The sequence below is a fragment of the Poecile atricapillus genome, chromosome 2 (genome assembly GCF_030490865.1).
Source record: "Poecile atricapillus isolate bPoeAtr1 chromosome 2, bPoeAtr1.hap1, whole genome shotgun sequence".
In the NCBI taxonomy this organism is placed as follows: domain Eukaryota; kingdom Metazoa; phylum Chordata; class Aves; order Passeriformes; family Paridae; genus Poecile; species Poecile atricapillus.
In genome coordinates, this window is record NC_081250.1 from 94,530,183 (window position 1) to 94,544,844 (window position 14,662).

Genomic DNA, 14,662 nt, shown 5'->3' on the forward strand with positions numbered 1-14,662 from the left:
CTTCTGCTATAGCTGCTTAGGAAAAAAAAGGGTGGGCAGTGAGTTGTTGTAGTGGTTTCCACTCGGTCTTGTGATAATCTTGAGCCTGATAGTTCACATTTTCTGTGTTTGAGACAAAGTTGCCTGAATGAAGACCTAGGATGTCAGAGAAATAACCTCATTGTATATTGATGGGCTTCTGGTATAAAATCATGTGAAGCTGCTTGGCTGTGTCATCATAGCTGGAGTGTTATTTTGTATGACTGATGGCAGAACTTGAAAGCCATGGAGCACTTGTAAAATAAGAAAGGAGCTGTGTGTTGTGATTACAAACCCTGGCATTATGGCTGAGACTGGGTTTTCAGAATTACAGTTCTGGATTTAATTTTCTAATGTCTGCCAAAGCTTCTCAGGTGGGCTGTAAGTATTTTTTTATGTATTGTCCTTAACTTATCTCTGCCTTTGCTCTACATCTGTAATATGGGAGAAAGGTTTACCTTCTGGTCATGTGTTCTGTCTACTTATGTTGCAAGACCTTTAGGGAAGGAACTTTCTTGCTATCTTTACATACTGTCTCGAAAACCCCTCTTGGATGGAGGCTGTAGACCCTGTCACAGATGATGGCATTTGCAAAATCTTCTTCTTAAAAAAAAATTTAGTGAACAGTAAAATAGTTTTCAAGTGCAACTTGTTCAAGAACAAGATATTCTTGTTGTGGTGGGTGCTGCAAATATTATATACAGGCTTACTTTTAATCATATAGTGGATTTGAGATATATTTTGGTAATCATGATTGAATGTGAATACACTGCTAGTCTCCTTATTGAAACATGTATTTTCTCATTCCATTATTTTGATGTGTTGCCAGATTTTGTTGTCTTTCTCTTTTGTACACTGATAAATGGTGAACTGCATTTGAAAGCCATGATGAAAAAATGAGTGTTTGGCTTGTCACATGCTTTTGTCTTTCTTTTAATGTGGAATAAACAATTTGGTTTTCTTTTTAATAAAAGAAGGGGAGATAATAGTCTTGTGTACATTTAGAACATTCTCATGTTCAAATGGAAATTTTCCCCTGGGTCTGTCATTGTTCTCTTCAGTAGTTATTCAGGAATGACTGTTTCTATATTGGCTTTGAATGTACCCCTGATAAAGATTGGAAAAACATTAGCACATGACATTTAAGATTTAGATAAAATGAGACAGTGTTCAAGTACGAGCCACGAGTTATTGAAAGCATATTTAGAGAAGCACACAAGTACAATAATTATGTCAGGGTGATGTTTCTCGTGCAGATTTCAGCTGCAGTTACTCATTAATTATTTCAAATTCCAAGTGCAACAACTCACAGCTTAGTGACTGTAACCTGGTGAGCCTCTGACCTAAACAATTAAAGCCAAACCATCTGGATTAAAATTCCATTTGATAAGAAGATAAATTGATTTATTTCTCAGCTATGCAATTATCCTTAGCAAAGAGCTGATTTTGCTTTCTCTCCTCAGAAGGGAAAGCAAATTGCTGTGTCATCACCAGAGGAAATCCCAAACGGGGGTCACAGCATCTGTGTTTCCATATAATCATTTATGAGCCCAGAAAAATTGCTTCTCTACAGCTTTCTGAGTTACTTTGTTCTTAAATTTATTTACTGATTCCGGAGAAGTTCCTAAATCTTTATTTAAGCTTCACAAGATATCACTTGCAACTTGCATAGGAAACCATTTCTGATCTTGTTTCTGTTAATGGACTTTGGATAACCTTTTAGGAGGCTGCCACGTGAACTTTGAACGTTCTTGCACGTTTTCAGCGTGCTTACAAATTAAAATACTGACAATTGAGTCTTCATCAAATTATTTTAGAAAGTGCGTTAGGACCATGGTTTCATGTATGAACACTCAGACAATAAGGCCAGGCAAAAGAAGGCAAAAAGAAGTGAGAAACGCAATGCACAAGTAGAGAGAAATAGAAGCACAGAGTTAAGGATGCATTTTTTCCGTGTCAGAGAAGAAACACTGAGTTTTGTGCCTCTTTGGCAGTGTGTTTATGGGAAGGAAGGGAAGGACATGACTGTAGAGAAGTAGATTGTGCCGAAGGGAGTCAACTTGGAGTATGGTAAAAGTCAGACCCTTTCGCAATATCATTATTAATGCCAGATGTTACAGAGGAGAATCTACAGGAAATCCATCTGTTGGTTGATATGTTTGCAGCATAGATAACATATATGAGGTCAGAAGAGAGAGAGAGAGAGGGAGAGAGATACTTCTTTTTTATTTTTTTAATTGAGAAGATTAAAGTGATTCAGTGTTATCTCACAGCACAGTTAATGCTGTCTGAAGGGGGTGAATCATCTCCTTGCCCCATCTGTCAGTCTGTTGAATATGAGAAGAGCAAGCACACAGTGCCTTGAATTCAAGTGTATTTGGAACTGCAGGTGTGCATTTTGTCATCAGTCTCTACAAAGTGTTAATGAAATACTGATCATCAAAGTGCCTGTGTTCTCCAGGAAGCTTAGGTAACCTACCTCACTTTGAAAGCGAGAATACACTGCTCAACATTTGGAGAGGGCTGTTTTTTCTAAGGAGAGAACGGGAAAAAAAAAAGTGAGTTATTGAATATACCTTGATTTTATTCTCTTGGCATTTTTAAATCTTTATCTGAAAAGAGGTGCTAGGTCTTGTCTGTTTTCAGAGTACCTTAATCTCAGAAACTGAAAGTTTTCAAGTAACAATTAAAATTTTCTGTATCATTTCTCAGTTGCTTTTTTTTTTGCCCTCTGGTACTGTTAAGATTATTACTTTGGCCTGAAATTCTCCATGATTTGAATATGAATTTCATTCTTTTTTTCATTCTCCTGGTTAATACTGCACTTGGGTTATACATTCTTCTGTGGTGTTTCCTATTTTTCGAAACTTCTTAAGAATTTAGAACCAATGTCTAACTTTTAGTTGTTGACTCACTAAAAGTTGAGGTTGTTGAGTGTTGAGGTTCACAGCTGTGGAAGTATGTTTGTAAAGGAAATACGGTATTTTAGAAGCCGTGGTGGTGGAAAGCACTGGTTTTAGGAGTCTACTGCATATCTTACAAGTACACAGAATGAGGCTATGATATGTCTCTGTTCTTAAACTTTGTCTTTCTCTGTCTCTTTTTTTTTTATTTTTCATGATATAATTTATTTTACTGTAGTATCAAATTATTTTGTCTCCGGAGCACATAGGTGCTGAAAATAGTAACTGATGAATGAGTGTCTGATCCTTTTCAGAAAGCTGGGAGAAACTGGTCGTAGCTCCAAGGCGTTGTATGCTATGCAGACCTAAACCTACATGAAAAAGAAAATAATAACACTCAGCCTGTTTTGTTGTGGTGTTGTGCATAAAAGACAGCATGTAGCAAATTAAGTGAACCTCTTCGTATTAATGACTGAGATAAAAACAGAAAAATCAGTCTTAGTTTTGTAGGAGGGCATTATTTTCATATATATCAAATATAAAATAAAAAATTATTTTATATTTGATATATACATTCAGGGGTGATGTATGTGTGGCCCTCTCTGCTCCCTAGACTAGGAATAGCTGAGAAGCACAAGTGTCTCAGCAGTCATAGGGTGCTTACAAGGAAATCCACATTTAGTCAAGACCCAGTTGTAGGAGGAGTGGAAGAGGTGCAGCAAGCAGAAGGGATGGAGCTCTAACATGCTGGGTGCATCTGTACCTTGCCCCAAGCCTTTGGGGTCCTACCTGGCTCCCTCCTCACATGCACTGGAGGTGATATAGGAAATTTCCTTATGGCCGTGCAGGTGGATTGGCGCAGAGTTCACAGGGCTTTGCTAATCTTAGTGTTTTGAAGACAAACAGTAAACATGTGGCTAATGCCCAGTGTTTGTGGTCATTGATGATTTCTGTTTGTGTGAAGGAGTGCAGGTACCAGCACGTGCTATGTGCCCTTAGGGGAGCATTTTTCCATTTGGGAAGCAGAAAAGCCTTGCTGAGAAATTTGTTTTAAGATCACATCTTTTCTTTTTCTTAATGGGTGGGACAGGGCTGATGGTAGTGGTTTGGCACGGAGGGCAGAGGGGGTTGAAGGAAGAAAAGAGAGAAAAGCAAGAGAAGCCTAAGCTACAGAAAATAAATACATGTGGCTTAGCAATTTCATTGTAATTTCACTCTTGTCTAGAATCAAGTTTGGACTATGTGCAGCATGCTGAGGTGAGATTCCTGGAAATCACATGGTTTTATAAAAAATAATGTGCAATATCCTTCTCGTTGGCAATAGAGGAAAACGGTAATCAAAGAAGTCAGGAAGCATCTTAAACCCTTGGGTCCTGCTTACCCTATGGAAATTTTAGGAAATAGTTTGCAACAACAGAATATATTATCTCTCCCTGTTGTAGCCTTTCTCATGTGCCATAGTGTTGCAGAAAATTTTAGAGAATATTAAATAATATCAGTGTCCTTTGCAATGATATATGAAGTGTGTGTAAATTAATGAGCAATTGTGCTAGCACTGGGCAGTACTTTCTCAGGTAAATAGTGTTTCAGAACTCAGCCAATCCCTCAGAGGGGTGGTTTTCTAGGCCTAGTGTCCTTGCTAAGGTACCTGAAGTTATCGGTAAACATGGAAATTGTTGTAATATCTAGATAGGTCAAGACTGTGATATGCAAGGCACTGTAAAAGCATGATTAAATACATCTGTAAGTACTAAACTCCCATTGACTTCTTTGATTTATAGGCTATGGTTGCCACTGAAGTCTTGGTTTTGATAATTCATGATGGAAATATGTCTGGAAGAATGTGTTTTTCTTTCAGAGAAATATAGTTGTGGGATCAAAAGTAAAATAAAGTTTGATGTAGGAAGTACTGCACTCTTTCACAGTAATGAAAAATTAAATCTGCATTAAATAACAACGAAACTTTTAAGGAACTTAAGGCATTGTATTTTATGAAATAATTTAACAGTTGAATTAAGAGGGTGGAATTCCTGGGGAGCAGTTTGTCCATGAGGCAGGTTACTTTTGTTACGTGTTTGCTCACATCTGTCTATAAAGTGCCCGACTGTGGCTGCTGATGGATTTAGCTGCAGGTTGCTCCAGCATGTGCCTGCTGGAGGTTTTCTTCCTTGGTGAGTTGGAATATTAGGTTACCATGATGTGGGAATTCTGAAGAAACAGATGAGGCGTGCCCAGTGTCTCAGTCTTGTTTTGAAAGAAGATGAAGTGAAAGGCTTCCTTGCAAAGATGTGTATCACACTGAGAGCCTAAAAAAAAACACTCAAAGATTTCCATCTAGCTGGCAGCCACTGCTGTGCACTGTGTCAGCTTGTTTCCCAGGAAGCTATGTAACCAGCACCTGACACTGCCAAAAACAAACAAAAAACCAAACAAACACAGAAATAAAAACAAAACCAAAAAAAAACCAAAGACCAAAAAAACCCGCAAAAACTTGGATAAGTTTGTAATTAAGAGTTTACATTAGGGGGCTACCATAATTAGAGTGAACTTGCACACTTCATAAAAGAAATCACTTCTTTTTTTCTAATAAGATCTGTATATAGAAGTAAAATGCCATATTTACTTAGTTAAGTATAGTTATGAACTTAGCAGGAAGTTTTAAGTAAATTCCTCAAATATTTTTATATTCTATGCTTACCCTTCCCATGGGTGAGTAAGGCTAGGAGCACTTGTAGCTCTGCACTATTACACAACATCAGTCTGTGATGAATGCATATTCCTAGACAAGGTAGTAATTATGTTCTGATACTTGTAAATAGGTAAGTCCTTGCATACCTTTATTATTACATGTAGTTCTGTTGAGTCATAATAACGTGTGGGAAGAGGTAAGACCATATTTAACAATCCTTTTTCAGGAATGTGTGATACACATTCAGTAGTTTATGCTTTTTAATTTGAAGTAACCATTAATGTTCAATAAAAGTGCTCCATATGGATTGGCTTACAGACTGTTTTGACTCCTGAATTACAGTATCACTTGTTTAAAGTCTGATGACTACATGGGTGAACTTTTCTCAGGCTCCTGTGAGTAAGAAAATGCTATTTTGCAGTTAAAACTGCATAACCTGCAGAAAGTAATGCCAGTGCATTTCTTGTTATATTCAGAAGGTTTGGAGAAGCGTTATTCTGCCTTTCAGTGAAAATTCTGAATCATAAACTTCTTTATAGGACAGTAGGTGTGTATGGGAAGATGATTGGAACCACTTGTTTAGCTGCAAATATCAACAGGCAGACTAGAATGGGCTAAAAAAAACGCTGCAATGATCTATCTTTCTAAACCCCTAATCAACTGCTCAGATAAAGATAAATTACATGATTCCAACATAAGTGTATTTTTATAGGTATGTGTTGTGTAGAACAGAATTTTTCCATCTCTATTTTTATTTTGAGTTTTGGAAATATTAGTTTTTCTCCTTGGGTAAGGCACTGGCATTTCAGGAGCTGTTTCTAGTTGAAATATGGGTTCCTGTTGTGAAGAAAGTGGGAAAGCTGCTTGGTCTAGACTTCCATCAGGTTCTCTGTAAGACTGACTCCGTAAGAAGGTGAATTGTTGGGAGGAGACACTTTATTTCATTTCCCCGGGCAAAATCCCTCAGCTGTTTTTGGAATTACTCAAAGTAGCCGGCTTAGGTGGAGTCAGTGCTGTATCAGTCATGGATTGGGAAGTGCCAGGTCATGGCAGCAGAGCTGATTCAGCTCAATAGGTGGTTGTGGCAGTGCTGAGGCAGCCGGATGACTCTGCTGGTGGCACCTGCAGCAGTGGTTCACAACTTCCTGCCCTAATTCACTCACTTCAGCCTAAAAACTTTTTAGGTAGCAGAAGTGTTTTCAACTTATAGTCCTGTTAAATCAGTTTACTTGTGTGGCCTGTAATTTTCTGAGCCTCTCAGATGGTTTTAATATGGAACCAGCAACTCTTGATGGGGAGTTTTATAGGGGAGCTGGTGATGTAACTCTGTTCACTGCAGGCATGTAGTGTCCCCTCTCATTTGTGACTCAAACTCATGTGCAAAATTTGTCATCTCATAGGATTTACAAAACTTGCAGGGTTTCACTAGGAAGGTTTCTGGCAAATGCTGTTGAGGTCATAAGCTCGATGCCATGTGCAGGCCTGTTTTGGCAGCTTATTGTTAGATGTGATTCATGTGAAATTCAGGTAAGGTATTGCATTTCCACAGTACTTGTTTCTTCATTGCTTGGAGCACCGTGGCTGTTCTTGTGGCTGTTCATCACTGCTGAATCATTCATGGATTCCTCTGCAAAGAGTATTGTTCAGTTGATGGACATTGTTAGGAAGTGTAAGAAGCTGTTTCTTCATGTCATACAGAGCTGCTTAGTCTGGCAACCTGTACATTATGAAGGTGACTAAAAAGAAAATATGACTTTTTTTTCCAGCTGAGATGTTTGGAATAGTTGGCTGCAAGTCCCTACAAAGATTGTAAAATGAGTAAATCCCATTGAAGTCAGTGACTCATTGCGTGAATATTGGTGCAGGTAGAAACTGAGCAGTATGGTCTCCCTCAGGACAGTAAGAACCAAAGTCAGTGTTTAAGTCTCAGTGTTACAGAGTGTACTTTCATCCTGAGGTGGAAACAACCTGTCTGCTCAGTTTTCAGTCAAGTGAGGCAGATTTCTGCTTGAGGCTGAAGTGAAAGATTAAGCTGCTATAAGTGTTTTTAATATTGACAGGCTTACATGTATGTGTGGTTTTGCTTCCTAATCATATCTACAGAACAGTTGGCTGTATACAGTTTCTTTTATAATTCATGTCAGATTTGTGGAAGCCTTTCTTTGCCAAAGGATTACTTGGATTTCACTGTTTTATAGGTAGCATGAAGAAATCTGTAACAGATTACCCTTGCTAGTGGCTGGCTGCTTTTGTCCCTTTGGCTGAAAAGTAGTTTTATTACTACGTGAGGAATTAATAGCAGTTACCTGTAGCTAACTTCTCTTCAGGTCAAGCATCTGCATTCATTTATGCATGAAAAAAGAAAGATAAAATCTAGTTTTGAGTGTTTTATGGGTACAGTATTTTTGGGGTGTTTTTTGGTTGTTCCTCGAGCGTTGTTCCAAAGACATGAAGAGAGGTTGATGGCAGGCAGGAGGAAAGGATCACAGATCTGGTCTGCAAGTGTTATGCTGGCTTCATCATCTGTGTACTCAGACATATGTGTGTTATAGACCAAATTTGATAGTTAATTTTTTGATAAATGGGTGGAAGAATAACACATAGAACATTTGCCTTTATATTCTGCTGTAGACATCTCTTACAGTTCTGTACTCCACTCACCTTTCCTTATGTTGGGAAGTAGGTGATGAGGAATGAGCTGCTGCTCGTAATTTGTAGAGCAAAGGTCAGTTTGAGGAAGTTCAGGTCTGAGACTTAGTGTATATGAATTTATTTGTACTTTTCCTTGAAAAATTTTAGAATGTCAGAAATGGGTGAATTGGCTGTGCTGATCTCACAGTTGGAAAATACAGGGTGTTTTTGTTCTTGGTTTTTTTATCTTGTATGTAATAGTGCTTTTTTAAAAAAAAATCTGTTTCCAGTTTAGCAATAAATTTTTTCTTGAGTGCTTTTACTGAGTTTGGATGTTTTTTAATTTTTATTTTGAGAGAATTTTATTTTAAATTTTATTTTGAGAGACCTTGGGTATGGATTTTTGTGAGGAATTATTTAATTGGATGCAATGATAACATGGAACTTTAAGCAAATAGAGTGAATTGCCAGATAAGCACTGTAGACCCTCAAAATTTGAAATGTATCGCTGGGAGTTGGGTGGGATGGTGAAATGTGTGAGTAAATAAATCTATCAGTCTCTCCAAAAGTAGAGATGCAAAATAAGGTTGATTACTTAAGACTGTCCGTCACAGATGTGTACTCTGTCAAAAGCAAAGTTTCTGTCTTTAGAATCCTTTTGTACACAAATCAGTGTGTGTAGCTGGGGTTATAACAATATATGAGTTTATATAGCCTCTTGCTTTCCTTCATGCCTGTAATTTAAAGAAATGCATGTAATTTTAAGTTTCATGACGTCAAATGCTGGGATGCACTGCATTCAAATCACCTCAAGGCAGCAGATGTAAGCTCCTGTACAGACATAGACCCGCTTCTATGGCAAGAAGTATGTGGCACAGCCACAAGTGTGCCCTAAAAGCTGAAATTTGAGTGTTGTGGTTTAACCTACATAAGCTCTGCTAGAGCTGAGATACGACAGGATGAACCAGAAAATAGAGAGTTGGCATTACTTCCTTATGTGCTCGTCATGAAAGTGGGAGCTGTAAACAACTCACATGTTCTAAACCTCCACAGCAAATTGATAGCAATTAGTGTGGTGTTTTTTTCACTAACGGCTGTTTATATAATGGTAAATGTGGATTCAAAAGAACCTACTTGAACTTTTACTGAAGTTTATAGTCACAAGTTGTTTGATAGGTACTGCGATGTTTGTTGTTGAAACGTAATATTGAAAGACAGGCCCTCTGCCTAATTTCTAATCTAGTTTTGTTTTATGTGCAAATTTCAAAAAGAACATTTTATCTTTTTCCATCCCTTTTATGTCTTTTTTTTTTTTTTTTAATAGAAGTAGGAAAGCTTTCTGATATTGCATAAATGTGCAAAATAGACCAGAAAAGCATGTTTTGGGGTTTTTTCCTTAGGATCTTTCACAACCTTACCTTGGTTTGTAAAAATTCTCATTGTATGTGAAATATTTCTTTGTTATGTGTCATATTAAAAATTAATTTGTATTTCTTTACAAAGGTATTGGTTTCAAAAATGTTGTTTTCTTTTTTTCTTTTCAGAATTTAACGTTTGGTGATCCATCATGGGGAACCATGTAGGAAAACGAGAGCATAGCACTGAGAAGTCAGCCAAGGTGAGTGTATAAAATTGAAGAGAGAGAACCACTTGGGAAATATGTATTCTGTGATATGCAGAGGATTTTTAGGAAGTAGTTATTCGACAGATCACTGTTATCATTACTGTTTTGTAGTTTACACTGTAAAATGACCATGTTTTTGAAAAAGTGTGAGATGAGATTGGATGTGGCCAAATGAAGATTTTGTTGTGCTGGATTTAGTGAGAGATGTGATGTTCGATCCATAGCTGATAATAATCTCAGTCATGGTGGAAATGAATGCAAGGGACTTTGAATCAAGATATTGTAGAATTTTTTAAGTGAGTGAGCAGAGTTATGTTCTGTGTGTTGACAGTTTTTCATTTGGACAATAAAATTGGCTTCATCCATAAGAAAGACACTATGAAAAAATAGGTAAAGCAAGAGGATTTTCAAGGAAAGGATTGTCAATTCAAGGAGATAGAGCTTTAAAGATTTCCTCCCTAGGGGAAAAAAATATGAGAACTGTCAAAATGTTCATTAAAAGTTAGTATTTGATTCCTAAGCATCTGCTGACACTGTTGTGTCTTCTGCACATAATGTGGTATTCTGTTTGCCTTGTGATAATATCTTGTTTATTTGTTTTTCTATGTTGTACCAAAAGAGATTTCACACATCTTAAAACAGAGCATCTTTCTATATATATTTATATGTAAAAAAACCCAAAACACTGCTTGTTGCTAGCTATTGCTATCTTCCCTGCACACATCCTCATCCTAAAATAACAGTTTACAGTGTAAGCCCACACTGCATAAAGCTATTGCCCTTTGCATCGGACATAAGATGTAAACAGATAGTTCTGGGCTCTCTTTGGAGCAATGTGGGTATTTTGCTTTGCTGTGGCAGATAAGCAGTTATCCCCAAAAGGTATACAAACTAGAAAATGCATAGTCACACTGGAAGGAGTAGGGAGAAAGCAGCAGGAACAGAGGACAGCTGGCTACATGTGGTTTTGTTTTGTGTCGATGCAGTGTTTTGCAGTATGAAAAATGCTTTTGTGGCCCAAAGTTTCAGTCTGAGTGCAAACAATAGTATGAATCCTAAGTTACTGTCTTTTGGTGGCTTGCAGACTTGCCCTTTAGAGAACTCTCTTGTGTAGCAAAGTCAAATGCACCAAACAGATACGTTTAGCCAAATATTTTGATCCTTACTGAGTAGGCATGTGAGATCCTGCAGGTGTGATAAATTAAGTTTACAGAGCTTGATGGCTGCAGTGCACCAAATAGCCCCTGCTTTGGTCTTTGAGGATAAAATTTGGTTAAAAGAACCACATTGTATCTTCTCTTCTGCTGTGGGATCACATGTTTTTGATGCATCTGGATGCCAGGTGGGTGAGTTGTGGGGCACATCTGGCTTCAAAAAGCTAAAAATTCTTCAAATTGTAACAGCTTATGCAAAAGGTGCAAATTCTGTGGTGGTGAGTGAGAGTAAGGTGACGATGAGTCTGCACTTGGTATGTCGGACAGAACTACAAGGAAATGGATTCCTGCAATTCTTTAAAATTCCTTTGTTTTCCTAATTAGTTCAGGGAGAATACTTGATTCTGCAATCAAAATAAAATTCCTTTACCAAAATTGTTTTGTGAAGCGGGAACTTACTACTGTAGTAATACCTTCCGTCCGTCACTCATCCTCCTAGAGGGTCAAAAAACCACAACACCAGCCCCCCAAACTTTCAAACTGGCAGTGCTTGATCAAAATCTCCCTTTATGCACAGGAATGTGCAAGATCTCCCTTTATCTAAAACAGTAATCATGCCACAAAAAATTATAAAGCCATAGATTATAAATCAGGAAATATATGATTAAAGCGCTACTATGGATTCCTTATAGTCAGTCATTCTTGATTCAGTTCTTTCAGGCAGCATTAAATTTCTTAGTGGTTGCATTAACCAAATCGGTTTGTTTTGGGGTTTTTTTTATCTTTTTTTTTTTTTTCCAAAGTTGAAGTAGTTATTTTTGTTGTTGTTCAATATTGCAGTAGATTAGAACTGTTTTCCCACTAATATTCTGGACCTGCTGAAGGCTTACAGAGACTACAGTGGAAATGCTGAGCTGCCTCTCCTCACTCATGGTAATAGAACTGCAATGAAAGAGGCAAACATCTCAGCAAGGGTCTTTCTGAATTTCATTACTTTCACTTTCCAGCCTGTTTATAAGTCCTTTCCCAAAATTGTAGGTCCAAATGAAAAACATGATTTTAGGCAGCTTCTTTGAACCTTTGAGATGAGATTTATGGCCACTGTACTGCTCCTTGACCAGCAGACCATTTCTCCACAAAGCTATTTTATGTGTAGTGACATTAAAGAGACTATTGCCAACTGCAGCAATCACAGCTCTTGGTTGTCAAGTAAATGTCCCTTAATCCACCAATTACGATGAGGTTGGTTTGGTGGCTTTTTGAGTTGACATCTAGCTTCACTTTACTTTTAGTGAATTTGTGCATTTGAATTATGAAATTAGAAATGGACTTCTGGAAAGCAATTACATTATGAAAGGTCTAAAATGTCTAAAACACTAATATGCTTTCAAATTAGGAAATTTACAGAAGACAAGATGGCTTCCCATGCTGTGACACTTCCTTCAAAGTATGTTCTCTTCTTGATATATAAATATGGCAAGTTACAGTGATTATTTAATAAATAATGAGATACTGTGAAATTAAGTGAATGCTTTGAAAAATATTTGACCTAAATAATGTGGAGGAGTATTTACAAAACCCTTCTGGTTTAATCACAGCAATAGCATGCACCACCTAATTTCTGCAGGATTTCGTTCTTTTTTGTTTAATGGATCTGCATTTTTTTAGTTTTGTAAGATACAAAAAAGTTCCTTAATGAACCCAGCATTCTTTCTTTTCTTTTTACTTTGAATGATACTAGACTTTGCATCTGCGTAATGTGTTAGTGAATGTTTAAGTATTTATTTTGTTTACTTTGTTTTTAGTGGTAATAAATTGAGTTTGAACTTAACATAAATATATCTAAGAACAACAATAACAAATAGAATGGGCTGTCCTGAGTTTCTTGCCCTGAGTTCCCTTAACTTCTCATAGAGCTAAATGTAGAGGAGTAAAAAGAACAGATAGTGGAGTTTTGCTGGTTCAGCATTCTAGTTGGTATATGCTAATTTGTCATCATTAGTCCATGAAGTGCCACAGCCTCCTTTGCAGTGACTAAAACTGCCTGTGTTACAGCAGCACAGTTCTCTGCTACTCCTCATTAGAGAATTCTGCACAGCACACTGTTGCCATCCCAAAAATCTTTGAACTTGCTCTCTATCAAAACTGTCCGTTAATGTCATTGATTGTTCAGTAAGAGGGGTTTGGAAGGAATGTTTCTGGCATTGTCCCACTTATTCCACAACCTCCAAATGCACCTGGTCCAAGTAGCCTGGTTTCCATAGTCACATAATAGTACTGTGGGGAGCTGGAAACCAAGTTCGTGACCTATAATGAAAGATCAAAACCCCCTGCACTACTGTGTCAAGGGATTGCCCAAGAAATTTATACAGGACTGGGACATGTTAGATTATGGGAAATGCTGGGTTATCTACCTGGTTCATGGCCTTCATGTAATTGGGGCGTGCTGTAAAAAATCTAGGAAGGAACCAAACCAAATTGCCACTTCTGGTACTCAGCTCTGAAAAGCCTCGGGGAATGTAATTGCAGGCCAAAACTGAAAACGGGCATAATGATGAATAGGCATTCAGTCTGCAATTTAATGTTTTCTTTGAACTAAAAATAATCTGTTAATAATGACCAAGTCTTGCTGGGTAATGAACTTGTGAAAAATCTTGCCTTTAATTGCCCTGTCTTATGTACATAGATTCTATCTATAATGTGTTTTGCGCTGGTTGATTTGATATAACTTTAATAAACTGACTGGTTCTCAGTGTTTAAGGAGACCTCAGTTTAACTAGTTCAAGCTAAATTGCTTCAGTGGGCATGTATCTGTAAATCAGGTGGTTTCTGTGCTGCTTTAGAGGAGATTCTATTTTCTCTCCTCTTTTTTTCCCCTGTTGCCTTGCTAATGTTTTGAAGTTTCCACCCTGTCTAAAGGTTGCAGTCTGGTAATTTTCTGTCTCTTCCTGGTGAAAGGGAGTTGAAATTCTTAAGATGACTGGCATATGATGGTAGTTGAACTGTTCATCTCATATATGCTCAGCAATCTGCAAGCATAAAAGCTTTCACTACCCCTCATGGCTTGGGCTGCTCACAGACTTGAGCTGTATGTGTGGTTTTCGCCAGGTGCTTCCTCTCGGTATGCATCATAAATTATCAGAAAAGGAAAAAAAACAACAGACAAAATACTTGCTTAGTTAATTGCTCTGAGGTGTTATTTTTGTAAGATAAAAGTTTATTATTTTTTAGTATGTACAATTTGAGACATGACATACAGTCGGTATGGATTTTGAAGTCTGGGGTGCACTTTTCCGTAAAAAGTGAACAAAAAAAAATATTCCTATTACCATACAAAATTTATCATGAAGCCTTTTCACTTTTTTCCCCCCTAGCAAAGTTGTATGGCACTATTTTTATTTTCCAATGGAATTGTGTGTTTTCTCAGAGTTTTGCTCTTTTCTGTAAAGCAATAAAGAGCACAGGAACTATTATGATATTTGATGGATTGATTAAAACACTCCCCCTTGAGCCAGTATGTTTTCTGAAGGCAAGTGAAAAAGTGAAAAAAACTTTAAAATGTTGAGAGCGCCAGTGTTTTCTGTGGGAGATTTGGTGAGCATTTTTGCCAGTCAGTTTTACAAGTTAGATATGCTCTGTAGAG

At 37.4% G+C, this 14,662-nt stretch overlaps 1 protein-coding gene across 4 annotated transcripts in view; it reads left to right on the forward strand.

Annotated features, from left to right (window-relative positions):
- Window positions 1–14,662, forward strand: part of MBP (myelin basic protein) — a 137,346-nt gene that overhangs the window by 42,608 nt on the left and 80,076 nt on the right. For all 4 annotated transcript variants that reach the window (XM_058833673.1, XM_058833672.1, XM_058833671.1 and 1 more), the window contains exon 2: window positions 9,786–9,859. In XM_058833673.1, the coding sequence (XP_058689656.1) occupies window positions 9,809–9,859 (51 nt within the window). In that variant the 5' untranslated portion in view covers window positions 9,786–9,808. The remainder of the gene's footprint in view (window positions 1–9,785; window positions 9,860–14,662) is intronic.